A 24790-nucleotide genomic window follows, 5' to 3' on the forward strand; every position below is an offset into this window, starting at 1 on the left:
CTTTCAGGAGCTTTTATATTTAGAGTAATAGTATTTTACGCGGTGCGTTCTGAGCAGTTTTGGAGGCATTATCACATGCCGACTGCCTTGTTAGCAGCTCTGACATTCTGGCACGCACCCATGTCTTTCCCTCTGACTTTCCAGAGCTTCCAAGAACTCCCTAAGCAGAGTGCTCTGAGCTGCTCACTGTTCTGTGTCTCTCTGTCACGGCTGCAGGGGTCCAGGAGAAGATGGGCATCATGAACAGAGGCGTCATCTATGCGCTCTGGGATTATGAGCCGCAGCACGACGACGAGCTGCCCCTGAAGGAGGGGGACTGCATGACGATCGTGCGCAGGGAGGACGAAGACGAGATCGAGTGGTGGTGGGCGCGGCTGAATGACCAGGAGGGCTATGTGCCCCGCAATTTGCTGGGGGTGAGTGGTCCCCACACTCGGGATGTTCTTTTCCCCTGTGCCACAGAGGGGCTTCGTGAAAAACTGTGAGGAGGCAAGTGCCAGGTGTCTGCCCTGGGGCCGGCCGCTAGGGGAGCGGGCGAGGGGGCTGAAGGCTGGGCACACTGGTCGGAGCTATGGTTTGCACTCCCTTCTGATCCCCGGCTGCCCTTGGCAGTGGAGGGGTGGGGGCGGGGCCAGCCCTGAGACTGCTGTGTGGCAGAGCAGGAGTCTGAAAGAGAGCAGGGGGAGGGGGGCTTTTGCTGGATGTTTCTACTCCCTGCTGGACTGGCATGGTCTGAGCCCCCTGAGAGCTTGGCTCCTCCACGAAGGCTGTGAGCAAGGTTTTGTCGGTGAATTCACTTTACTGCCCAGGCCTTTGGGCTCGTGGAGTGCGTGGACGCGTTCCGGTGCCAGGACCTGGCAGTGTGGAGCCTGCGCAGTGAAGGTCCCTCCTGCCTCGGCTTTCTCCATTGTTGTTGGAGCCCAGATGACCTCATGTGTCCCAACGGCTGCCTTCCTGAGAGCAACATAGGAAGTGCCGTGGGGCTGAGGCCACACTTAGAGCACATAAGGGATAAAGAGTCATGAAATTGAAAAAAAAAAATCAGGTCACGGAAACTTTTAGGAAAGCTTTCAGATTTCCAGACAAGAGTAGAAATATAAACATGGTTCTCTTTTAGCCTTCTTGTTTCGCTTCGACAAAGCCTAGCTCCAGACAAGAATCTCTTGCCTGTGGTCACTTTCCTCCTATAATAAACAGCAACAGCTGAATGCATTTCCTTTTTCTAAGTTTCTTACCTAGGGAAAACCCTGCTCCCTCTCGGAAGCTAGCCCTTGGAAGCTAGCTGCTTATTTGAAATGTTCCTTTTAATTTTCAAAGCGGTTCCGTGATTCCAGAAATACCGAGAGAATGATTGGAAGCCGAGGGCTGACTCTTGAGTTCTGCCTTGTGTGTGTGTCTCTCAGGGCCAGCCCATGGATGGACTGGAGACTTGCATTTCAGTCTGAAAGTCTAGTGTTCTAAGTCCTGTGCAGATCTTTTCTCGGTAGAAGTGGCCTCTATACTTCGCTGTTTCTTTAGCCCTTTTTAAAAAAGGAAATCGCACAAATAGTACATTTTTAGCCAAGGGTCACATGTGAGTCGAGAAACGTGTATGGCCAGCTTCTCTCAGAAAAAGAAGCCTTTGTATAACATTGGCCCACCAGCTAGCTTAGTCTTGGAAGTCAGACTCTGCTTTCTTTCCTTTTGTCTGAGGGGTTTTTGAGTTGAATTACTAGTTTGACTTGTTTTGGGTTTCCAAAAGGAGGTCTTTGGAACTTCATTAACACTCTCCTCTCTGGCTTTGTTTTGGAAAGCAAAAAAACAGCAGAAAATCCCAAAACAAAACTCTGCACTTAACCTTCCTTTAAATCTCCTCTGTGGTATTTCGATCCTGAAGCCTTAAGTGGTGAGGTCCCCTGGTTACATCCTTTGTGGAGAAAGAGACCAAGCTTATCTCTTGCTCAGGAATGCAACTCCCTATGAGTTGGTATTTCTTGTTAGACTTGATTTGCTGCAGGAAGTGCAGATTAAATTAATGCACAGAGACCTTAAGTTTCTTTCTGCCACTGAACTGTGGTAGTGTCACCATATCATTCAGAGTTTCGGTGACCTTGGCCTGTCTTTAGAGAGGAGTTGCTAAGTGTGTCTCTCTGCGTGTCCAGGTAGCGCTGGGTGCTTCACAGGGCAGAAATGAGGCTTTGTCTTCATTTTGATTCCTTTGCTGTGATTTCTTGTGGTTTCGTCCTTCTGAGTTTATGTGGTATGCAGATATGTTTTAAAACTCTCTTGCAGCTATATCCAAGAATTAAACCAAGACAAAGGAGCTTGGCGTGAGACGGTCATGGACTTGATTACATGAAGAGTGAATCTGTTATCACTAAAGAAGTCATATGGTTGTCCCTGGCAAACATTTGATGAGACTAAATAACCACTCTCCGTGGCTCTGGAAGTAAATGAAGGATGGAAGGATTTGCTGCTTGTGGAGGACATTCAGCATGTGAAGCGGAGGGCCCGAGTCCGCCGAGTCCACTATACCAAGAGAAAGGCGGTGCTGGGAGAGACGCACCCTGACAATCTTGTTTCCTGTCAGAAATAGGACCGTGTATGGGGCGCCTGGGAATGCGGTCGGATATCCTGCCTCACTGGTGCTTCTCGGCCCCCAAGCCTGTGCTCCCTGCACCCTCACCAGCACCACCCCACTGGGGCACCCTTCTGGGCAACGGCCCGAAGTTTCTGAATGCTTCTTTATTGTCAGGGCAGAGTGTTAGCTGGTTACCAGTGCACAACAACTTTCTTACGTGACTTCTTGTAGCTGCTTAAGATTTATACATATATTTGAACTATCGAACCTGATCTACAGTATAGGTGATGCAATTTAGAATCTCATTTTTAGGCTGAATTTGAATCTATATTTATTATCTTTTGTATCTTGGAAATTATAGACTTGCTATAGACCTCCCCATGTTATTTGTCATGATACTAGATGACTTTGAGAGCAATTGTAATAAAATTAAACTCTTGGACTCAAAGCATGTCATTTTTGATGTTATAAATAACCTTGTTTGAAATTTATAAGCCATTGGGGTTTTTTTTTTTTTTTTTTTTTTTTTTTTTTTTTTTTGCTTTTTGGACACATTCAGTGATGCTCAGGAATTAGTTCTGTCTCTGAACTTAGGAATCACTCCTGATGGTGCTCAGGGGACCATATGGGATGCCGGAGATCAAACCAAGGTTGACCATGTGCAAGGCAAATGCCCTGCCCACTGTACTATCACTCTGGCCCCCAACCATTGGGATTTCTTACTCAGTTGAAAAATACCAAGTTCTTTGACCATTACATAATTAAGTATAAGAAGTATTTTACTGCTTTCAGAAAACTCAGTGTTGCCATTTTGATGTCGGTGGGCCCCACGGGTGACTCTCGTGAAGCGGGGAGGAGAAAGACGGTCACTTTCTCTCCAACGCCTCAAACACCCGGGACCCAGGGTTACTGGGTTCTTGTCTCGCTCGCGGAAAAGAATTTCAGGAGTAGACAAGCAGTGAAGTAACAGACTTTATTTAGAAGGTCTTAGGGAAGGAGGAAGGGATAAGTGGAAAAGGAAAACCAGTAGGAGTAACGCGCTCAAGAAAGAACGCGGGCTCCTCCAAAGATGGAGAGAGCTCTACACACACCCTAGCACTGGACACGAAAGCATGAAAGTACACATCTCAAGGGGGGAGATGCGGGCGACACATGTGCTCGGCCACATGGCACAAGCAGCACATGGGCTCAGGCAGCATATGCGCGCACTTCCTTTGTTCAAGGTGTCTTTTATAGGGTTTCTCCAACCTGCCCCCACCCACATGGGGTTTCTTTCCAGGTAAAAGTTCCTTGCTAAGGTTACCAGGGAGGTTGGGAGTGGTGATGGCCTTCTTTGGGGAACCTCCTGGGGAGGGGTCCATTATCCTCAGGGTCTGCTGATGGTTTCTTCCGGGTCTTTTGTTTTCTTGAATCTGCACATCTTAAGAGTCTCCTTCCCAGAGACTCTGCTAAATCTCAATTTTCATTGCCAAGGGCCTTTTCCTATCTACCTGCCTACATCAATTTGAGAGTTTGGTAGTCATCTTTGGTAGGGAATTGTTTTGTTTTTGAAACATTGTAGAGACTCTGGGCTGCGTAAGAAGCTTGCCTTGCATGCGCTTGTCCTGGCTTCAGCCCTTGGCGCCCCATGTCCCATGATCCTGATTAGAAGTGACCCTTGGGTACCGAGCTAGGGAGTAAGCCCTGAGCGTCGCAAGTGTGGTCCCCAAACAAACAGAACTAGAGGTCATGCCACAGTGACAGAGACTTGTATCATTACTCAGAGCCTCTAATAGACCATTTAAATATTTTGTACTATTTCAGGTTTCTTCACAGTTATATACATTGATTTCTGGAAATCAAAGTCTCCATATTATTTTATTAATATGTTACCAAGTTCATTCATTGTTTTTTGTTTGTTTTTGGGCCATACCTGGCAGTGCTCAGGGCTTACTCCTAGCTCTATACTCAGGGATCACTCCTGGTGTTCTCTGGGGACCATTTGGGGTGTCGAGGATTGAACCTGGGTCAGCCTCATGCAAGGCAACTGCTGTACTCTGCCCTGTTGTTCTGGCCCTCATTCACTGTTTTGGAACTCATTTGGAATTTAGTATGGAACTCATACTAAATTCTATTCATAGATGAGAAAACATTGCATGCCTCTCAGAATAAAACCAAAATGGAGTGGCAGTGTAAACTCATCATCAGAAGACGTGTGGTAGGTAGTTTTAGGGGTGGCTTACATGAAGTGGGGAGAGAGCTGGTGATCTCGAGAAGGGTATCTACGGTTTCTCTCTGCCCACCTTGTCCCCTCAGGGAGTCCCTGGGAAATCCGGGGCTGCTGAGAGTGTGACTTTGCTGAAGAAGCTTAAATGTGGAAGCTTGACCTGTGCTCAGAGTTGGAAAGCACTGGAGCCAAAGAGACATTTCAGATTTTTTTGATGGGGTGGTGGTGGGGGTTGTTTTTTGCTTTCGGGTCACACCCGGTGGTGCTTCAGGTTTCTCCTGGTAGGTTTGGGGGACCATGAGATGCCAGGGATTGAAGTCAGGTTAGCTGTTCATGCTGGTAAATGCCCTTCCCACTGTACTCTCTCCGACCCCCACGGATTGGGTTGGGGAACAGCGGGAGGGAGTGTATGCAAGGAGAGAGGCGGGAGAGGGCAGGAGGTAAGGGAAGGCTCGGGCATCACCAGACTGCAGATCCGTGTTCCTCAACCTTCCCACACCTGTGACCCATCCACAGACCTTCAGTTAGAGCCAAGGAAGCAGAGCCAGTGCTTTCCTGTCTTTCTCCACCAGTGTCCGAGGACCGCAGCACAGAGCAGCATTTGGGAAGGGTGGCCATGGGAAGGGGCTGGAGAGAAGGTCAGCTTCCCGCTCCCGGGAGGCTGCGGGGAGGCTGCATCCGGGGCAAGAGGGCAGGCCGTGTGCGAGGGGCGTGTGCGGCCCAGGGTACACGCTCAGCCGCCGGGAAGGAGACTCGCTGAGGAATGGGCATAACGGGCCTGCGCACCAAATTGGTTATGGGTTGGAGGAAGGAAGCCGCCGTGAGGGCTGAGGTTTGGGGGTTTCCTGCAGGTCAAGGAGCTGAGCAGATTCACAGTCATCCTTTTCTCCTGGTAAACTAAGGGACAATTTTCAGGCAGGGGAACTCACAATACTAGGTCATTCTCTCCCTTTTCTTTTTGGCTTTTTGGGCCACACTGGCTGTGCTCAGGGATCACTCTAGTTGGGGGTTGGGCGATCATGATTGGCAGGGATCGAACCCGGGTTGGCTGCATGCAAGGCCCGAATCGTGCCTGCTGTGCTATGGGTCTGGCCCGCTCCTCCATCCCTAATCCCCACAGCACAGAAGGGTCCCTGCAGGGCCTTGCTCTGCAGGACCCCAGCCATCCACCCCACGGGGTAAGAGGAAATTCAAACTCAATGACATGGAATTTGGGAATCCAGCAGCCTCTGTCCTTCCAGTGTCCTGTGATTTCTCTGGGAGGGTCAGCAGCAGGACCTTCTGGGCTGCCTGTTTGCTCAGCCCTCATACCCCAGGGACCGTCTTAGCCCTCACACCCCGGGGACTGTCCAAAGGGTGGCTTAGGGGGTTAGGCAGCAGACAGGTTTAGGCTGAGAGACCCAACCTGAGCAGCAGGGAGATGGCCAGAGGTTCCCAAGCAGAGTTCAGAAACCTCCTAGAGTTGCCCTTTGAAATGAGGTCACACGGCGTGCGCGCCCCATCCAGGATGTGACAGAGCACACTTGTGGGAGACGGGCCATGACACCTGTGCTGGGGACAACAGCCAGCACGTGCGTTCGGCCAGGCATCTTTATTGAACAGTATGTGTAGAAGAAGATAAGGCAACAGTTCAACAACATCGCTAGCATTTTCCCCAGGGAAACCAGTAGACAAGCTCGTGTCATTTTCATCGGGTCCCCTCAGTGTCCCTCACACTCCATCTCCTCATCCCAGGCACCATCTCCTCACCCCATGCACATTCCCTAGAGGTGATATGTATACATAGGTCTGGAGGGTTGCATGCGGGCAACATCGTTTTGTCTTTCCTGAGAGTGGGTTTGCACATCAGCCGTCTGAGCTGAGCAGAATGCTTCAGCGGTCAAGAGCAGAGTTCCCTCGGTACCGGTAACTCTGGGGATCTAAGTCCAGCCAATTCCTCGCCCTTGAATGGGAATGGATCCCGGTTACCAGCTTCCTAGCCTGTCTGGCTGCCCAGTGCCCGGCGTCTGCTTCTTCCCTGACTTCTGAGGTGCCTTGCCAGGTCTCTCTGCAAGGCGGCAGAACTTGGATTTGGCTGCAGGGCCTATTTGCCTTTATTGCTGTGGAGTCAGTACCACGGTTGCGGTTTCAGACTCAAAATTGCTTTAAATATTCCCAGAGGAAAAAAGACCCCTGTTGTCCTGAGGAGGATTTAATGTTTGCTCAGCTGCTAAATAACTCTGCATTATTTTTCTGATGTAACATGGCTACAGACAGGCGTGTGTGAGGAAGTCAGAAATATCTAAAGAGATTTCAAGCTTCCTTTTGAACTTAAGGAAGATTAAGTGCCTGGCGCGGGTTCAGTATAGTGATATGCAGCCCTTGGATAACTGGAAGTTCTATCTCAAATAGTATTATATCAGTTTAAGTAAATGTTCCCTCAAGTTCAAGGCCCAGGTTAAAATAAAAAATAATTCTCTGTGGAAGCTGAGTCCATAGCTGGGTTTCCTTGTCCGGAAGTCTTCGGGGAGATTAATGATAACTTCAAAGTACAGAGAAACACAGCCACTGTGAAGAAGCAAAAAGGCAGGTCAGTTGGGTTGACCATTTTAACAATGAAACAAAAGCCCTCAAAAGCTCTTTGGCTCTAAACTATTGCAAGACAGATAATGGTACCAGAAAAAAATCCAGGGTTCAGCCACCGCTGTACTGACTACATTTTTTCTAGCCTGATTTCTTAGTGTCCCCACTTTTTACAGGCCAGTAGGTCTGTGCAGTTTGGACCAGATTCCACTGTCACAGGGTTGACTGCCGGGTGTGAGGGTGACCCCAAGACAGCCTGGAAAGGGGCGTGCTCCCCTCTCTGCCTCCGGTGACTGCTTGGTAGTGGGGGGTGCAGATATCCCTTCAGCTTGTGGCTTTCAACTGTAAGTTTACATCTGGGAGCTCGAAACCAGATTCTAACAGACTTGGGGAGCGGAGCTATAGTACAGGGGGGAGGGCGTTTGCATTGCACACAACCCGCCTGGGTTTGATTCCTAGCACCCCATATGGCCGTCCAAGCCTGATAACTGAGCACAGAACCAGGAGTAAGCTCTGAGCCCTGCCAGGTATATGCCCCACTCCACACCTACCACAAACCCCGCAAAAACCCAACCCTGAGAGAATTGGGTTGGGACTGGGCTGGACTTTAGGCCTAGTGATGCAGCCTGCAGCCACGGGCAACCCTGCAGCCCCCAGAAAGGCAGAGGTTCTGTTTGGAGACCACACCCTCGTGGTACTCAGAGGCTTGTCTAGGTTTGGTGTTTGGGGTTATTCCTGGCAGTGCTGCGGGAACCGTGCAGTGCCTGGAATCACACCGGAGCCCCATTTCTCACCATTCCAGCCCTTTGGGCCGCCTGCCCAGCCCTGGGGAGATGTTCTAGGTGTGGCTCATGCTTAGCAAAGTCTCCGAGACTGACAGAGACAAAAGAGGCAAAGCCAGGGAGGGGATGATTCTCAGAGGACAGGGGAGGAGACGCCTGAGGAGGCCAGCACAGGCCCGTGGACGCGGGTGAGAAGGGCGAAGGGGCCGGGAAAGTGGCTCAGTGACTGAGCACTTGCTCTGTATATGTGAGGCCCTGGGTCCAGTGCCTGGCTCCACCGACAAAGGAAAACATGAGGAAACAACAATCCTTATTCTGTCCTATGGGCTGGGGGTAGGAGTTCAAAGGGGCCAGAGGGCATAATTTGCATAATTTACATGTGGAAGCCCCCAGCACCAACCCTTGGACCTCACCTGGCACTGCTCAGGGGACCCTGTGGTGCCTGGGAGTAGGTTGTTTGATTCTCTGAGCATCAGCAGGTGTGACCCCAACTCAACAACACAAGAATGACAGATGGGGGAGATTGTGCCAGGCTTAAGACGCTTGCCTGACCTGCAGCTGACTCCAGTTCAGTCCCCAGCACCACCAGGGCTCACTCCTGAGCACAAAGTCCCTGAGCACTGCAGGGCATCCCCCCTTCCTGCCTCCAGCAACTTCCAAGCCGAAAAAGGCTGCTAAGGAGTCTAGCGCTCCAGAAGGTAGCAGGCAGCACCTCACATGTTCCACAATGCCTGGGTTGTGATCTCAGAGACTACCTAGAGTTATTTTGCTGGGGGCCACAGCTGTCTGTGATCAGGGCTGACTCCTGACTCTTCGCTCAGGCTCACTCCTTGCAGTGCTCAGGGACTCGAACCCAGGTCAATCGTGTGCAAAGCAAACACCCTCCCAGCTGTACTGTTGCTCCAGCTCTACCAGGAGGTGTCTGTTGTGTTTTGAAGACACATCTGGCAGTGCTCAGGGATCACTCCTAGCAGGCTCAGGGGACCATGTGGGGTGCCAGGGATTGAACTCGAGTCGGGATGGATTTTTCATGGAAGGCAAAATCCCTACCCGCTGTACTCTCATTCTGGCCCCTCCCTAGAGTTTTAAGCAAGTGAGTCAAGACCAGCTGGAATCAATTCTCAGTTAGCTGAAGGTTCTTTTAATGCGTGGGGCCAGAGCTGAACCATTAAATAGCGGCCGCCAAAGCTCAAAATCCAGGGAAGTTCCCCCCCCCCCCATACACTGTCCCTGCGCCCTGCGCCCTGCAACACAGGCACTGTGGGAACTTTGCCCCTCCACCCGCTCTGGCCCCCCACCTGGCCCTTTGCAGCCTGGATACACAGCCGCAAGCTCCACGCCCAGCCCCCCTGTGTGTTGCAGAATGGCGAGGGTCGGGTGGGAGGGGAGGCAGAGGAGTGTGGAAGTAGCCCAGCTGGCTTCGGGCTCTGCAGAACTTTCTGTCTTTTGGGAATGAGACAAGAACATTCTACACTCTGCTCTTTTGTGGAAGGGGCTTACCAACTTAATTTGGGTGGACGCTCATTTCAGAGGTGGGCAACGGCCAGAGCGGTAACTAACTATTCACGGGGAACCATTTACTGCTGTTTATTTGAAAGGGGGAGGAAGTAGAGAAAAACAATTTGCTCAGAAAGTCTTTTCAGTGGCTCTCTCCTGAGAAGGCCAGATCCCCCCAAGCCCACTTGAATGGCCTCCAAAGAGTTTACGTAACCACCGTTTCCCCAGCATGCTAATCAGACGCTGACTTTCTGGAGGGAGCCCACAGCACCTCACGCCCCCTTTTAGTCCTCTGCTGCACCCTATGCTGAGCTGCTGGGAGGGGTGACAGGGTGTTTCATTGGATTCAAGAATCAATAAGGGGGTCCGAGCGATAATATAGTGGATAGGGTGTTTGCCTTGCATGCTGCCGACCAAGTTCGCAGCTATCCCCTGCACCCCACATGGTCCTCTCAACCTGCCAAGAGTGATCCCTGAGCACAGAGCCAGGAGTAAGCCCTAAGCTCCAAACTGCATATAGAAGTGCACTGTGGGATATTAGAACCAATTGTGCAGTTGCAGGCCAGCGCCTGGCTGACTGAAAGATTTTTCTTTTTTTGGTTGTTTGCTAGCTATGCTTAGGGGTAACTCTTGGCTCTGCATTTGGGAATTACTCCTTGCGGTGCTCAGGGAACCATATGGGATGCCAGGATTTGAACCTGGGGCAGCTGAGTGTAAGGCAAACCCCCTACCCACTGTACTATCACTCCAGCCACTAACCAAAACATTTTTCAAAGCAAATATTTTTTAAAAAAAGGTCACGTGCATTCCAGGAGTGAAGGCACTTTGCCTTGCACACAGCTAACCCTGGTTCAATCCCCAGCACCACATCTGGTCTCCTGAGCACCACCAGAGGGCACTCCTGAGCACAGCCAGGAAGATCCGTGAACCCCCCAAATAAACAATGAAAACAAAAGGTTCATAGGCAGAGGTCTCTGTCCCCCAAAAGCCACAGGTCCACCCTCTCCAGTGAGCAATGAGGTGACAGCGGAAACTCACAGAGATAAGGTTGAGCTCGATGGTTCCAGTGTTCTCGGGGTCCAGCTGCTTAAATATCTCTGTGGAGGAAGAAAGGGGGTGTCATGCGTGAGCGGGCTAAACCAGGGGTCATAGGATCCAACTCCCCAATCTCATCGAGCGTGACCAGCGATTCTCTCTCCTCCTCTGCCCAGGTAAAGGGCATCTTTCATTCCCATAGGGACGGGTGCCCCTCTGGGCCAGGAAGGCCCCTGGGAGACCCCGAGGGTCATAGTGGGGTCATCCCTGCAGAGAGCCACTTACTGAACAGGGTTTCCAGTCGGACCAAGCACCGGACGTAACTGTCGAAGTCAATGATGAGATCGTCATCTGCAAAGCGGGCCACGATGACCTGGTGCAGCTGATTGGGCAGCTTGAAACCTGGAGTGGAAGGACAAGCCGGCTGACGCCCTGTCTTCCCTGGCTCACTCGCGGCTCTGCTCGGGGGCTGTGGCAATCTCTGGCAATTACAGTGGCTTTGGTCCCTTGGCTGCCCTGCGGCTGCTTTGATGCTCGCCTTCTGCCTGTGCTTCTCCTTCCATGCGTTCCCTTCTGCCTGCTCCTCTCCTTCCCGCTGGGCTAACCCCCTCGTGCCTCTCTCTGGCCTGCCAGCTGCAGCATGGGGTTATCTGGGCCTCCGCCCCTGTTGGACTGGAGTGATAGCACAGAGGGTAGGGTGTTTGCCTTGCACGCGGCCAACCTGGGTTTGATTCCTCTGTCCCTCTCGGAGAGCACAGCAAGCTGCCGAGAGTACCTGCCCGCATGGCAGGGCCTGGCAAGCTACCCGTGGCGTCTTCAATATGCCAAGAACAGTAACAAGTCTCACAATGGAGACATTACTGGTGCCTGCTCGAACAAGTCAGTGAGCAACGGGATGACAGTGGTGACGTCCCTGTTTAGTGCTGGCTCCTTGTGGAAACTAGACTCATCCTGAACGCCTGTTGCAGAAATTGTGTGGAAAATGAACTGTTCTCCCTTTTACCATAAAAATATAATTTGGGAGCAAGGGTTCAGTCAGCCCTGGCTGTGCTCAGGGCTTACTCCTGGCTCTGTGCTTGGGGATTCCATGCCTGGCAGGAGTGGGAAACTCTATGGGATGCCAAGGATCAAACTCAGGTTGGCCACATGCAAGGCACCTACCCTCCCTGTTGTTCTATCTCTCTGGTCCCAGAAATAGAATTTTTTTTTCTTTTTGGGTCACACCGGCAATGCACAGGGGTTACTCCTGGCTCTGTGCTCATGGGTTACCCCTGGTGGGGCTCAGGGGACCATAGGGGATGCCAGTGATTGAATCTGGATGGAATGTATGCAAGACAAGCTTACTAGCTCAGAGGCCATAAGGCCAGGGGATCAAACTCAGAGCCTCACACATGCTAGGCATGTACTCTGCCATGTAAGTCCTCTCCCTGGTCCAATCTCTCTCATGGAAGCCAGGGACTTGGGGCTGCTTTGCCTCAGCCTCATATTCATCTACACACAGTGACAATCACCTGCAGTATCACATTTGTCCCTAAAGCAACCGGACTCATGCTTCATCTCCGATGAGCTGCTTCTCTTGTTGAGGGCTCTAACCCTGGCGGAGCTGATACATTCCATTTCTTTCATTTATTTTGGATTTTTGGGGGTGTCCCACCCGGTGGTGCTTATTCCTGGTTCGGCACTCAGGGATCACCCCTGGTGGGGCTCGGGGGAACCATATGGAATGTCGGGGATCGAACTCAGGTCAGCCACATGTAAGGCAAGCAAACTAGCACTGTACTATGGGTTTAGCCCCACCAGACATGTCGCATTGGTGTCTAAGTACCCCCACCCTGGAAAGATTGCAGGGGTTCTGCTAAGAACAAGCTCCGCCCACGTGACCTTCCAGGTCACTGGGAGGAAGGGAACATAGATTGGGGAAGGCAGTGGGCAGGCAGCACATCCTTAAGTGTGTTGCATTTTCATCTTGAGCCTTTTCGAGGGGAAGGGGAGGCTGCTGTATTGAGGCAGCACCCACCTGAACCACCCCAGATCCCCCAGGCCCCCCAAAGCTGCGAGACTCACCTGCTTCCTCCAGCGCCTTCCGCATCTCGTAGGAGTTCATGGTCCCGGAGTTATCCACATCGATTTCCCGATAAATTTTCTGAAACATACAAAACTGTCCTATGAACCAGGGCCTCAGGCACAGCCTGAAGTGACTAGATTTCCTCTGGGCCACGTCCTGCGTGGGGGATAAAGTTTGCCCAACTTTCTGCCTCCACTCTGACCTTGGAACAATGACCCATATTTCAGCCTGGAGAAGTTCAGAGCATCTTGCCTTTCTCTAGGGCAGAATGAGGACTGTCTGGGCCTCGAATCCAGGGGGACCAGCCCTGGCCCATGACGGGACAGACACACATGAATCTTGTTTGCTGCACGTAGCCGAGTGTCTGTGTTGTTCGGCCCATCATGGATGATGTCAGAAATACCCAAATGGCCCTGGGCAGGTAAAATGCCTCCCCAGCCCTTACCTCTAAGCCGGTTTGCAAATAAGCCCAGAACATAAATTATCCCAAGACGTGGCCCCAGCTTCTCACATCAGTAGCCTGTGCTTGACTTACCCACAAAGCAGGCAGTGAATGGCCACACAGCATATGTGTATTAGTTTTTGCGCCACACTCAGCTATGCTCAGGGCTTACTTCCTCTTGCTCTTTTTTAAAATTTTTGGGTCATACCCAGCGATACTCAAGGACACCATATGGGATGCCAGGGCTCAAACCTGGGTGGGCTGCGTGCAAGGCAAGCACCCTGCCTGCTGTACTATCGCTCTGACCCCCTGGGGCTTCTTTCTTTCTGGCGCTGGGCTCGGGGGTCCTCTTGGTGGGGCTCAGGGGACCACATGGGGTGCTAAGGATTGAATCTGGGTCGGACGCATGCAAGTCGAGCACTCTGCATGCTGTTTTTATCTCTCCGGCCCCCACACATCCTTAGCATTGTAGCACTGGTGTCCTGTTGCTCATCAATTTGCTTGAGCGGGCACCAGTAACATCTCCATTGTGAGACTTGTTACTGCTTTTGGCATTTCAAATACGCTACGGGTTGCCTGCCAGGCTCTGTCTTGCGGGTTGGATACTCTCGGTAGCTTGCTGGGATAGTTTTTTTTTTCAATGGCCCTCCAGTTGGGGTCTAGAATCAAGAGAAGTCAGGAAAGTAACCCATGGAGCCAAGAAGTGTTTGCTTTCCTTGCATTTGCTCCATTCCGCCATGGCTCCTGGTACAACATGAGCTGGAATCCCCGCCCCGCCCCTTCACTCCTGATGCTGCCTCGTGTTTCCCCGCCCAGACCCGCAGCCTCGCCCAGGGCCCTCCCCAGCGCTTACTTGGTATTTCTGAATCTTGGTCCAGAGGATGTAGAACTCCTTCAGCCCCAGCTTCCCGCTGCCGTCCTCCTGCCCGTGGTTGAGGAAAGTGCCTTGAACCTGGGCTGCGGGGGCCTAGAGGCTCTGCCGTGTGCCCGTGATGGGGGAAGCTGGAGGCTGCAGCCTGCGCCCGGGGAGGGACAGACCCGGGCCTGCTCTTCGCCATGGCCAAACGCACCTAAAGGGCTGGCGGAACCAGCAGCTAAAGACTTGCCCACACACCCCCAACTCTGCTCGCCGAGGGCACCAGAGGGGCCCTGCAGGGCTCCCAGATCCTGCGAAAAGCAGCTTCTACATCCTCAAGGAGAGAGAGAGTGAAAGGGAATCTGCCTACCGCAGAGGCAGGGTGGGGGGAGGGGTACTGGGATCATTGGTGGTGGAGAATGGGCACTGGTGGAGGGCTGGGTACTCGATCAGTGTATGACTGAAACGCAAACACGAAAGTTTGTAAGGATGTAACTGTACCTCACGGTGATTCATTAAAAAAAAAAGATAGATTTAAAAAATACCAATAATAAAAGCAGCTCCTAATGGCTGGGCCTTGCTGACCTGAGCGATTCTAAAAGGCCGTGGTGGGCGGTAGGGAGCCACACGGGTGCTCTCTGAGCCCGCCACCTAAGCCTCGAGGAGGCTCAGATATCCCCACCCAGCCTCACCCACAAAGCAGAGGGGCAGGCGGGCACCCGGGGAAGGAGCTAGGGCAGAGGGCCGAGGGAAAGCTCAGGGAGACGGTCTCTTAGCTGCAAATCAAGAGGAAAACCGTGGCCGGGAAGGCCATCACGTCAGCCCCTGGCGGGACAGGGCACCTCTTCCCAGAGGACATGGGCGCAAGTGGCCTCAGAGGGCAGCTGGGGCGGGTGGGGGGTGTTAGCAGGAATTTTCCTGTGCGGGGAGCCATGGAGGGGTCAGGGGAAGGACCCGTCACCATCTCTCACTCATGGGGGCATCGGGGCTGAGCACACCGCAAGGCCCAGCCGGCTGGAGCCAGCAGGCTGTTCCCAGAGGACGCCCAAGCCCTTGAACGCTCCCGTCTGTTCTCGGGGACCCAGAAAGGATACGTCCAGCATGTCCACCATGATCTTGCAGGTCTCGATGCTGAAGCCATGCGACTTGATGTCTTGGCCTAGGAGACACCGTCAGCAGGCCAGGGACGTGGCCCTGAGCAGCTCTGCCCCGGGGGCCTGTCTCTGGGGTCAGCCAGGCCCAGCGTCTGTGCCTCCCATACGGCAGTGCTCAGCCCCAGCAAGAGCCACGTGTGGCCCATGTCTGCGTGTGGGGGCCACAGGGGCTGCAACACACCTGCCCGACAGCCCAGGGGCTTAGGAACTGCACACTCTCTCACTCACTTTCTCTCTCTCTCCCTCCCTCTCTCTCTCTCTCTCTCTCTCTCTCTCTCTCTCTCTCTCTCTCTCTCTCTCTCTCTCTCTCTCTCTCTCTCTCTCTCTTTAGTTTTTGGTGTTTGGGCCACACTCAGCGATGCTCAGGGGTTACTCCTGGCTCTGAACTCAGGGATTATTCCTGGCAGTACTCTGGGGACTATATGAGATGCTGGAGATCGAACCTGGGTCAGCCACATGCAGGACAACTACCCTCCCTGATGGACTATAGCTCTGGCCCCAGTAACTGCTTTCTATACATGGCTGTTTCGGGGGAGCTACACCAGGCAGTGCTCAGCGGTGACTCCCAGATCAGTGCTCAGGGGTTCCTTGAGAACCAGGTGGTGCCAGGGAGTGAGCCCGATTCCCTTCCGTGCACAGCATCGTTCCCGACCCCTGAGCCTTCTCTCCAGTTCCAAACCAAGAATGAGGGGCTGGAGTGACAGCCCAGCAAGTGGGGCGCTTGCCTTGCACACAGCTGTCCCAGGGTCCCCCCGGTGTCCCGTACAGCCCAGAGTCCACCAGGAGTGAGCCCTGAACACTCAGGTGTGGTCCCCAAACCAAACCAAGCTAATGATGAAGTGCCCAGAGCGGGTGAAGCCGGGAAGTGGACACCCGGGGCCATGGGTCATGCTACGTGTGGACCGTGGGGTGAGGTCCCAGGAGGGCGTGCAGGCATGTGTGGGCAGCACCCCAGAGTCGTGCTCCCCGAGGTGAGTCCTATTTTTTAGGGTGAATGTGAATCAGGCTCCCACAGGCTTCAGACGCAGCCGCCCTTTCTGTCACACCTGTGAGGGTTCTGGCCCCGGTCCCAGCGCCGACCCCCTGGGCCCTGGCCCCTCTCAGGGCTACGTGCGGCTGCAGACGTGGGGCTCAGGAGGGAGTCAGAGGCGGCCCAGAGGACGCCAAGCTCAGAGGCGCGGAGCTGGCTGGGCCCTGCCCACCCGCCCCACGGCCTGGCAGGAATAATGAGGCCTCAGTGCGCTGGGGCTGGGACAGCTGCACGTGGACAGCCTCATGACCTCATCGTGCCTGGCAGATTCGGGGTGAACACCCCCTCCTCCCCTACCCCAGACAGCAGCGGGAGGGGGCGCCGGGGCCTGTCCCGGGGAAGCCCTGCCCTGGGCCAGCGAGCCGGCCAGTGCTCTTAACCGCCTGCCCAGCGCCGAGTCACACACGCTGACTCAGGCCCAGCGTGTGACACGCCACAGGCCCAGGAGCAGTTCCTGAGGGGAGAGTCTGCGTCTGGATTCTTCCTTGGCTCCAGGGGGAGGTTTACGCTCCTCTCGCAGATTAGGCCAGGCGCCACCCTGGAAGCCGGGGTGTCGACAGAGAGGAGCCCCAGGCCGGATACTCGGAATCTGGCACACGAGTTGATTTCTAATCCAGGCTTCCAAGTCCTGGCACTGCACAGGACCACACGCGTGGGCATGAGCGTATGCATGTGGGTGTATGTGTGTGCACATGCATGCATGCTTTGTTTAGTCTGGCTGTAGGGGTGGTAACCGTGGGGAGACTGAACACTCAACTCCCAGACATATTTTTGTTTGTTTGCCATAGTTAGGCTGGGCTCGGGGCTTACTCCTGGCCCTGCACTCAGTGATCCTTCCTGGCAGGGCTTAGGGGACCACAGAGATGCCAGGCATCGAACCCAGGTTGCTGTGTGCAAGGCAAGCACCTTTACCCCTGTGCTATCTCTCCGGCCCCTTGTTTATTATTTTTTCAGTCTGCGCCCCCTGGAGCCCTTTCCTGAAGCCCTGTGCGGGGGGCGGTGATGCTGGTGGTGTTTCCAGGGGAGTAGGGGTGAAGGCTTGGCTGTGGGAGGGAAAGGATTCCCCTGTCCTTTCACGCCCACAGGGAAGGAGCGGGATGGGGACCTGCGGGAAAAGGCTACTTACGCTTTGCCAGGACTCTTTTCAGGATGGTCTGCAGCTCAAAGGCAGAAATCTCTGCGTCCTGTGCACAGAGAAGCAAGGAGTGTTGGCTACCAGCTCCCGAGCGTGCCGCCAGGCCAGGGGCTGCCACGGGCACTTGCTCTGCCAAACGGTGGGTGGGGTGCATTAGCTGGGGATGCGTTTCTTACAAGCCCCCCAGGTGGAGGAGGGGGGAGGAGCAGGTGGAGGAGGGAGCAGGGGCAGGTGGAGGAGGGGGAGGAGCAGCTTCAGGGGGGCTCAGATGGGCTCCCTGGAGGGGCATCCGTAAGAGAGTTGGGTTCTGAGCAGGGAAGGAAGATGACGTTCACTCTTTATCTCTGTCTCTGTCTCTGTGTCTGCCTCTGTCTCTGTCTCTCTGTCCCTGTCTCTCTCTTCCAGAAGTTGTTGGGAAGGAAGAGAGGTGGCTGACTTGTCAGTGATGGCATCCCTTATGGTTTCAGGAGCAGGGAATTCTCACATTCACCTCAGCTACCTGCATTCTGCATATTTAAAATCCTTCCCTTCCTCTGTATGTTGTTGTGGAAATCAAGGAATTTTTTTTTTGGGGGGGGGGTCACACCCGGCGATGCACAGGGGTTATTCCTGGCTCTGCACTCAGGAATTACTCCTGGCGGTGCTTGGGGACCATATGGGATGTTAAACTCGGGTCGGCCGCGTGCAAGGCAAACGCCCTACCTGCTGTGCTATCTCTCCAGCCCCAAAATCAAGGAAATTTCTACATCACTTAGGATTCTGAGGCCCAGGATCCTCAGGCAGGGGACATAAGCAAATAGGAAAAGGAGGTCTCTGCTGCTTGGTGCAGCCCTCTGGGGGAGGTTTTGGGAGGCCAGGCAGAAATCTGTGTCCCCCAACCAATGAATCCCTCTTGGCTTTGGTTCAGTGCCTCCAGCCCTACCCCACCACACGCACACACACTCACACACACACACTCACACACACACACACACACACACACACACACACACACACACACTCTAAAGGGATGTCTCCTTGAGGACAATGACGATCTTCTCTGCCAGCCAGAGTGCCTCCCAGGGATCGGGGGAGTCTTACCTCCCCGGCCAGTTGGGTAAAGAGCCTCCTGAATCCATCATCGATGTCGTCTTCGCTGACCTCAATCTGGAAGGTGAGGCCAGAGGAGAGAAGGGCTGAGATGAGGAGAGCGAGTTGCCCACAATCCCTCCCAGGAAACTCCTCCTTCTCAGGGCCCCTTCTCTGCCCCTCGCAGAGCAAGATCACGGACAGTGTGAGGAGTCAAGGGAATAATCTTTCTGGCTTAGATGAGAGGGGATATAAACTAGGCGGGCAGAGTTGTCGGTGATGCCATCCCTAACGGCTATGGCGGGTTCACAAGCAGGGGTGTGGGGCAGAGTGGGAGGAATCCCAAGAGTTGCAGGTACCTCTTCAATGTTGGCATCGATTTCATCATCCACAACTCTGAAACAGAGGGAAATCGGAGTCACGAGAAGGGAGGGGAAAAGGACGTGCAGAGAAATCACCGCCAGAATGGAAGTGAGGCACTCAAAGCTGAGGGGGTGATTTTGTAGCCCACGTTTCTGGGATCTTGCATCCCAATGCAGCAGGAGTTAAGGTGGGGACCAGTCCAGGAGGAGAACGGGGAGAGAGCGAGAGAGAGCGAGAGAGAGAGAGAGAGACAGAGACAGAGACAGAGAGACAGAGACAGAGAAACGGAGACAGAGAAACAGACATAGAGAAAGACAGAAAGTTGGAGAGAGAGCAAGAAGAGGAGAGAGAAATAGAGAGAGAGACAGAGACAGAGAGGTGAGAGAGACACAGAGACACAGATAGACAGAGACAGAGAAAGTTGGACAGAGAGTGAGGGGGAGAGCAAGAGAGGAGAGAGAGATGGAGACATGGAGACAGAAACAGAAAGGAGAGAGAGAGAGAGGAGAGAGCAAGAAAGAGCGGGCGCGAGCGAGCTCTCCTCAGCTGAGTGTACACTTCATATGCAGATCAGACTTGACCCATTGCCGCTAAGTGCAGCTCAAAAACAAACAAAATAACAAGAAAAAGTTTCTTAGGGTCTGGAGGCTCTTCAGGACTGTACGGTGGATATAGGGCAGTTGCCTTGCACGCGGCCCATCCAAGTTTGATCCCCAGCAGCCCTGAGCACCGCCAGGAATGATCCCTGAGCTCAGAGCCAGGAGTGAGCCCTGAGCACCGCCAGGTGTGGCCCCTTCCCTCCCCCCAAACGTTTCAGTATGTCGTCAAATCGCACACTGACCCCCGGAGAGGAAACGGACACTGAGAGGAGCAGAGCTGGGGGGACGGGCGGGGGCAGGGGCGCCTACTGGTAGTCCGCCTTCTTCTCCGAGAAGACCCGGATGCAGAAGTCCCCGTCCTTGTTGGGCTCGAAGGTGGACGGCACCACGATGTACTCCCCGGGGGGCAGCTTGAAGCGGTTGAGCACCTCCCGCAGGTTGATGAAGGTGTCCGACCGCTCCCTCGCTCTGTTGGTCAGGAAGAATTTTTTGCTGAGGTGGATGTTGGTCTGTCCCATCAGCTGAGGAAGAAGCGGAGACGAGAACAGATGGAGGGTGGAGGGCGCTCCCGCCCAGCCCTTCCCGCTACTCGACGGGGGCCTTGGGAAAGGCCAAGCTGGGGACCCCACATCCACCCCACTGGATGCCAAGAGGCTTGTTTCCCCTCGGGGCGGGGGCCTGTCCATCTTCCTCTCTGTGACCTTGAGAGGCAGGTGGGGTACACATGGCAGGACCCCGCGGGCTTCCATACGCCAGGCCTGGGGGCTGCACTGCTGGAGGGTGGGGCACCCAGTGTCCTCAGAACAACTGTGTCCTCTACTTGTCTTAGGGGCCACACCTGGCAATGCTCAGGGACCAAGGGAGGTGCTGGGAATCGAACCATTGCCGCAGCCATGGCTGCACGCAAGGCGAGAGCCTTCCCCTCTGCACCATCTCTCCGGCCTGTGGCCGCAGCTTTCAGGACAGCCCTTGCTCAACGGTGCCCTCGTCACGTCCGTTCAGGCCAGCTGTGGGCCTCCTACATGCCGTCAGGTAACTCTGCCCATCTCTGGGAGAGGCTGGGGAGGTGGACGGGCTTCGGCTGTACCCGAAAAGGATGTTCGGAGGATGGGAGACTTCTCCATGCTTGCCCGGCCTGGCGAACGGCAGAGCTGGGAACTGGCACAGAGTTTCCTACAACCCCCCTCTGGGCTCTGTGCAGTGTCCCCTTGACCCAGGAGGGGGACAGTCCAACCACAATTCAACCACTCTTGGCCTCGGAGAGGCCGCAAGTCCTGCGGGATTCTCCGACACACCTTGTCCTGGGCTCAGACCAGTGGAGACGCCACCCCCTGGGGTCCCAGAGGGCCGGGCCTGTCCTTCTTGGCCACCGCCCCCCTGCCCAAGCTTCACAGACCCCTGGAAGGGGACGTGCAAGACTTTCACTTGCCAGTGGACCAGAACCTCCGGGGACCTGCCGCCACACGTACCTCCTCGGGGACCTGCCGAGATAAAGAAGAACACGCCGGCGTCAGCACCCAGAGAGAAGCAGGCAGCCGCGCCTTCACCGCCCGCCATGCCCCCTCCTGGCCCTGGCGCCTTCAGTGACTCAGATGGCACCAACGAGGCGATTCGACAAGCGGCTCAGAGCACTTCCACACGGGAAACAAACGGAGCCATCAGTCCGCGTGGCCGTGGCGGGGCCGGGCTGCTCTGGGGTTTGGTGCAGGATGAAAGGAAGAGGCTCGGGGCCAGTGTCCGTGGGGCAGCCGATGCCCGGCAGGAAACAGGACGGCCCAGGGTCTCCCGACCCGAGTTCTCCTACTTCCGGGCCACAGCGGGCTGGGTGCTGACCAGCTGCCTCCTTGGCTCAGTTCCGGCCTGCCAACGCTTTTCTGATGAGACTCAGAGTACTCTGGTCTCGGTCTGCATCTTCTCTGGGCGCTGGAGATTGATGAGCTTCACAGAGCCAGGTCTGGGTCACGGGAGAAGGGAAACGGGGGGTGGGGGAGGGGGAGGCAGCTGGAAAGGGCGGGACTCCGGGAGCCTGGCAGTGGGGACCCTGCCCAGTGACCAGCCAACTGCAGGGACCTTCCCACGTGACTGCCCCAGGGACAGCTGGGCTGCTGGCTTTGCTGTCCTCTCTGGCGGGGCAGCTCCAGTTATTTTTATTCATTTATTTATTTATTCAATTATTAATATTAGATTACTGTGAGATGCACAGTTACAAAGTAGATCATGCTTGGGTTTTGGTCACACAATGTTCCAACACCCATGCCTTCACCAGTGTACATTTCCCACCACCAATGTCCTCAGTTTCCCCCTGCCACCCCTCCACCCCCAGTTGGTTTCTACGGTAGACACTTCTCTCTCTCTCTCTCTCTCTCTCTCTCTCTCTCTCTCTCTCTCTCTCTCTCTCTCTCTCTCTCACACACACACACACACACACACACTCTTTCCATTAGGGCGTTATGGTTTGCAATACAGGCACTGAAAGGTTATCCTGTATATCCCTTTACCTCCTTGGTCAATTCTCATCCAGAGTGACCATTTCCAACTGTCATTGTCATAGTGGTCCCTTCTCTATCCCAACTGCCCTCTCTCCCCCCTCTTGTGGCGGACTTCCCACTGGGGGCCAGTCCTCCTGGCCCTCATGTCTACCGTCCTCGGATAATAGCCTCATACTATGCTTTTTATATCCTCCAAATGAGTGCAATCATTCTACGTCAGTCCCTCTCCTCTGACTCATTTCACTCAGCATGTCTATTTATAAGCAAATTTCATGACTTCATTTCTCCCGATGGCTGGGCAGTATTCTGCTGAGTTATTTTTATTTTTAATGGGGGGAGCTGTTTGAGGCCCCACTTGGTGGTGCTCAGGGATCACTCCTGAGGGTTGACCTGGGATTGTCTCAGGCCAGGCAGGTGCCTGACCCCTGTGCTCTCTCTCTGGCCCTCACCTCCAGGCCCTGCTGTGCTAGCGACCCCCGCCTCACCTCGTAGATGCCGAAGCCGATGGTGTGCATGTCCTCGCCCATCTTCCGCTGGCGCCGCCGGTGCTTCTGGATGAGGCCCACCAGGAAGGTGCAGCCGCTCTCCCCGTCCTCCTGGTCCTCGTCCTCCTCCTCCAGCTTGATGAGGTACTGGGGGTTCATCCAAAACGTGTCTGCGTGGGCGTTGGGACAGTGTATGAGTGAAACCCAATCGCGAACCACTTTGTAACTGTGTATCTCCTGGTGGTTCAGTAATAAATTAATTCTAAAACAAAACGAAACTCCAAAGAGTATCTGTGGCCAGATCAGAGGGGCTGGGGAGTGACGCGACCTGGGACCCGCTTGAGCAGGGGTGCCCAGGGGAGGGGAGCACAGAGCAGGGGAGCCGCCCTGGGCAGGGCGTGGGAACGGAGGCATTCTCCCGGGTGTCAGATTTAGGGTGGAGGAGGCTGAGTGCTCTCAGGTCCCCACAGGGGCCCAGAAACATTCGCACACAGTTTCTGGGTCCTTGTCCGTCCGGGTCTGAACCCTTGGAGGTCAGAGATCTCTGCCCTCTGCTCTTCGAGAACCTGCTTTACAAAGGACGGTCCAAAAGCTCATCCATGTTGAAGGAGAGTTAGGCTGGCTCCCTCCCAGCTGAGTGGAGTAAAACTAAGTGTGAGAGAAGGCAACACCTCGTGTAGGAGCTGGCAAATGAGGAGCATGGGGCTGCGGGCAGACTGTTCTTATAAATAAAACTTTATTGGGACATGGCCCCGCCCACTTGCTACCACAGTAGAGTGGAGGGACCGCCCTGGAGCACGGCCGGAACATCCCTAACAGGCCCACAAAACCCCGGGGTCTGGCCCTGGCAGGGACACTGCCTGTCAGCTGCTCTGTGTCCATCTGCTCGTGTTGTGTGGCCTGTGAATGATGCCATAAATATCCAGATGGCTCCTCGCAGGATAAAGTTTCCCCACCCGGACAGAATGAATGGTTCTCAAAGCCAAAAGCATTTGCTAGCGGGCCCTTGAAAGAACTAGTTGATTCCTGATCTAGCAGGTGGGAGAGAGACTGGGGTGTGGGGGTATGAGGGGCAGCACGCACACACATGCACACACATATGCTCACACACACACGTACACACTGCACATACACACACTCAGGCTCACACACATCACACCTACTCACATCACACATTCATAGACATACACACATAAACGGACATCGCCCACTCATACACATGTTAGACACCAGACACTCACACTCAGACATCACCCACATCACACACTCAAACTCACACACACACAGCACACATACACATCACTCATACACTCATACATTCACACACATCACACATACATACATCGCATTGTTCACACATCACACACACACACACACACACACACACTCACACGCGCCCTGCCCCGCCTTACTCGGGAAGTTCCTGCAGCCGCCCGCGGTGGAGCCCCGCCGCCAGCTGCCGTCCATCTTGGTGAGTTTCCACTTCTTGTAGGACTCGCTGGTGAGCGTGTCGGGGGTGAGGTTGCAGATCTCCAGGCGGGAGTAGTGCCTCAGGAAGTCGCCGAAGGACATCCTGGCGAGAGCAGGCACAGAGCCGGGTTACCAGAGGACGCTCCCAGGGGCGGCCAGCAGACAGACCCCCGGGCTGGGTGATGGAACCAGTTCCTTAGCGCTCTCTGCTGCCGGGACACAACCACATACTGGAGCGTCGTGTGGAAACTCATCCAGTTCGACTGGCGGATGGACGTGGGGGGCCTCAGAGGGGCCCAGACCCGAGGGCAGCGGCTCGTATCTCTCCCCGTTTTCTCTGAGGTCTGACCTAACAGCAGCAATTCTTCTTGGCCATCATTTTTTGGGGGGCCTGGGCGTCGTTTGGCCCTCGCCCCCAGTCCTCGGCCTAGTCCTGGGCTTGTGCTCTGGGATCACTCCGGATGGTGCTGGGGTGCTGGGGATGGAACTCGGGTGGGCACAAGGCAAGCACCCACCCCTGGACTATCTCTCCGGCCTTCTCAGCCTTCCTTAGGGAGCTGCTCAGTTTGGGGTGCACCAATGGAAACTTGGAAAACACCACCCGAAGCAGGACCCCACATCCCTGGCCCTGGCCAAGGCCTCTCGCACATGGTCCAGCACGCGCCTTGGAGCAGCCCCCGCTGCCCCACAAGCTTACCAGAACTCCCCGTCTTCCTGACGCATGGTCAGCCTCTCCCGAACCTCTGGGTCGATAGTGTTCCAGTTGGGGCAGCTGGAAAACCAAGCAACAGGAGAGGCATGGGACACGGGGCTGGAGACCAGGGACACTCTCTGTCGCCTGCCTCGGAGGGCGCAGACCACAGAAAGGAGGACAGGAAATGAGAGCTGCAGGGAGCAGGAAGACCAGAGACAGACAGAGACAGAGAGACAGAGACAAAGAAAGAGACAGAGAGACAGAGACAGAGAGAGACAGAGAGCTAGAGAGAGACAAA

General features: G+C 54.5%; 2 protein-coding genes across 2 annotated transcripts in view; one reads left to right on the plus strand and one right to left on the minus strand.

Moving 5' to 3' along the window:
* Nucleotides 1-3002, plus strand: part of TP53BP2 (tumor protein p53 binding protein 2) — a 64891-nt gene extending 61889 nt beyond the window's left edge. Inside the window, exons 17-18 of the mRNA XM_055146800.1 lie at nucleotides 217-416; nucleotides 2272-3002. Coding sequence (XP_055002775.1) covers nucleotides 217-416; nucleotides 2272-2313 — 242 coding nt within the window. The 3' untranslated portion in view covers nucleotides 2314-3002. The remainder of the gene's footprint in view (nucleotides 1-216; nucleotides 417-2271) is intronic.
* Nucleotides 3003-6272: 3270 nt separating this feature from the next.
* CAPN2 (calpain 2) overlaps nucleotides 6273-24790 on the minus strand; it is a 56298-nt gene continuing 37780 nt past the window's right edge. Inside the window, exons 8-21 of the mRNA XM_004605413.2 lie at nucleotides 24496-24570; nucleotides 23741-23901; nucleotides 22329-22498; nucleotides 20824-20835; nucleotides 19664-19875; nucleotides 18752-18788; nucleotides 18405-18470; nucleotides 17316-17373; nucleotides 15100-15164; nucleotides 14003-14071; nucleotides 12707-12785; nucleotides 10928-11044; nucleotides 10646-10704; nucleotides 6273-7313 (exon numbers count right to left, since the gene is read on the minus strand). Of these exons, the coding sequence (XP_004605470.1) occupies nucleotides 7290-7313; nucleotides 10646-10704; nucleotides 10928-11044; nucleotides 12707-12785; nucleotides 14003-14071; nucleotides 15100-15164; nucleotides 17316-17373; nucleotides 18405-18470; nucleotides 18752-18788; nucleotides 19664-19875; nucleotides 20824-20835; nucleotides 22329-22498; nucleotides 23741-23901; nucleotides 24496-24570 (1204 nt within the window). The 3' untranslated portion in view covers nucleotides 6273-7289. The remainder of the gene's footprint in view (nucleotides 7314-10645; nucleotides 10705-10927; nucleotides 11045-12706; nucleotides 12786-14002; nucleotides 14072-15099; nucleotides 15165-17315; nucleotides 17374-18404; nucleotides 18471-18751; nucleotides 18789-19663; nucleotides 19876-20823; nucleotides 20836-22328; nucleotides 22499-23740; nucleotides 23902-24495; nucleotides 24571-24790) is intronic.

This window comes from Sorex araneus, chromosome 9, assembly GCF_027595985.1.
Source record: "Sorex araneus isolate mSorAra2 chromosome 9, mSorAra2.pri, whole genome shotgun sequence".
NCBI classification, from domain to species: domain Eukaryota; kingdom Metazoa; phylum Chordata; class Mammalia; order Eulipotyphla; family Soricidae; genus Sorex; species Sorex araneus.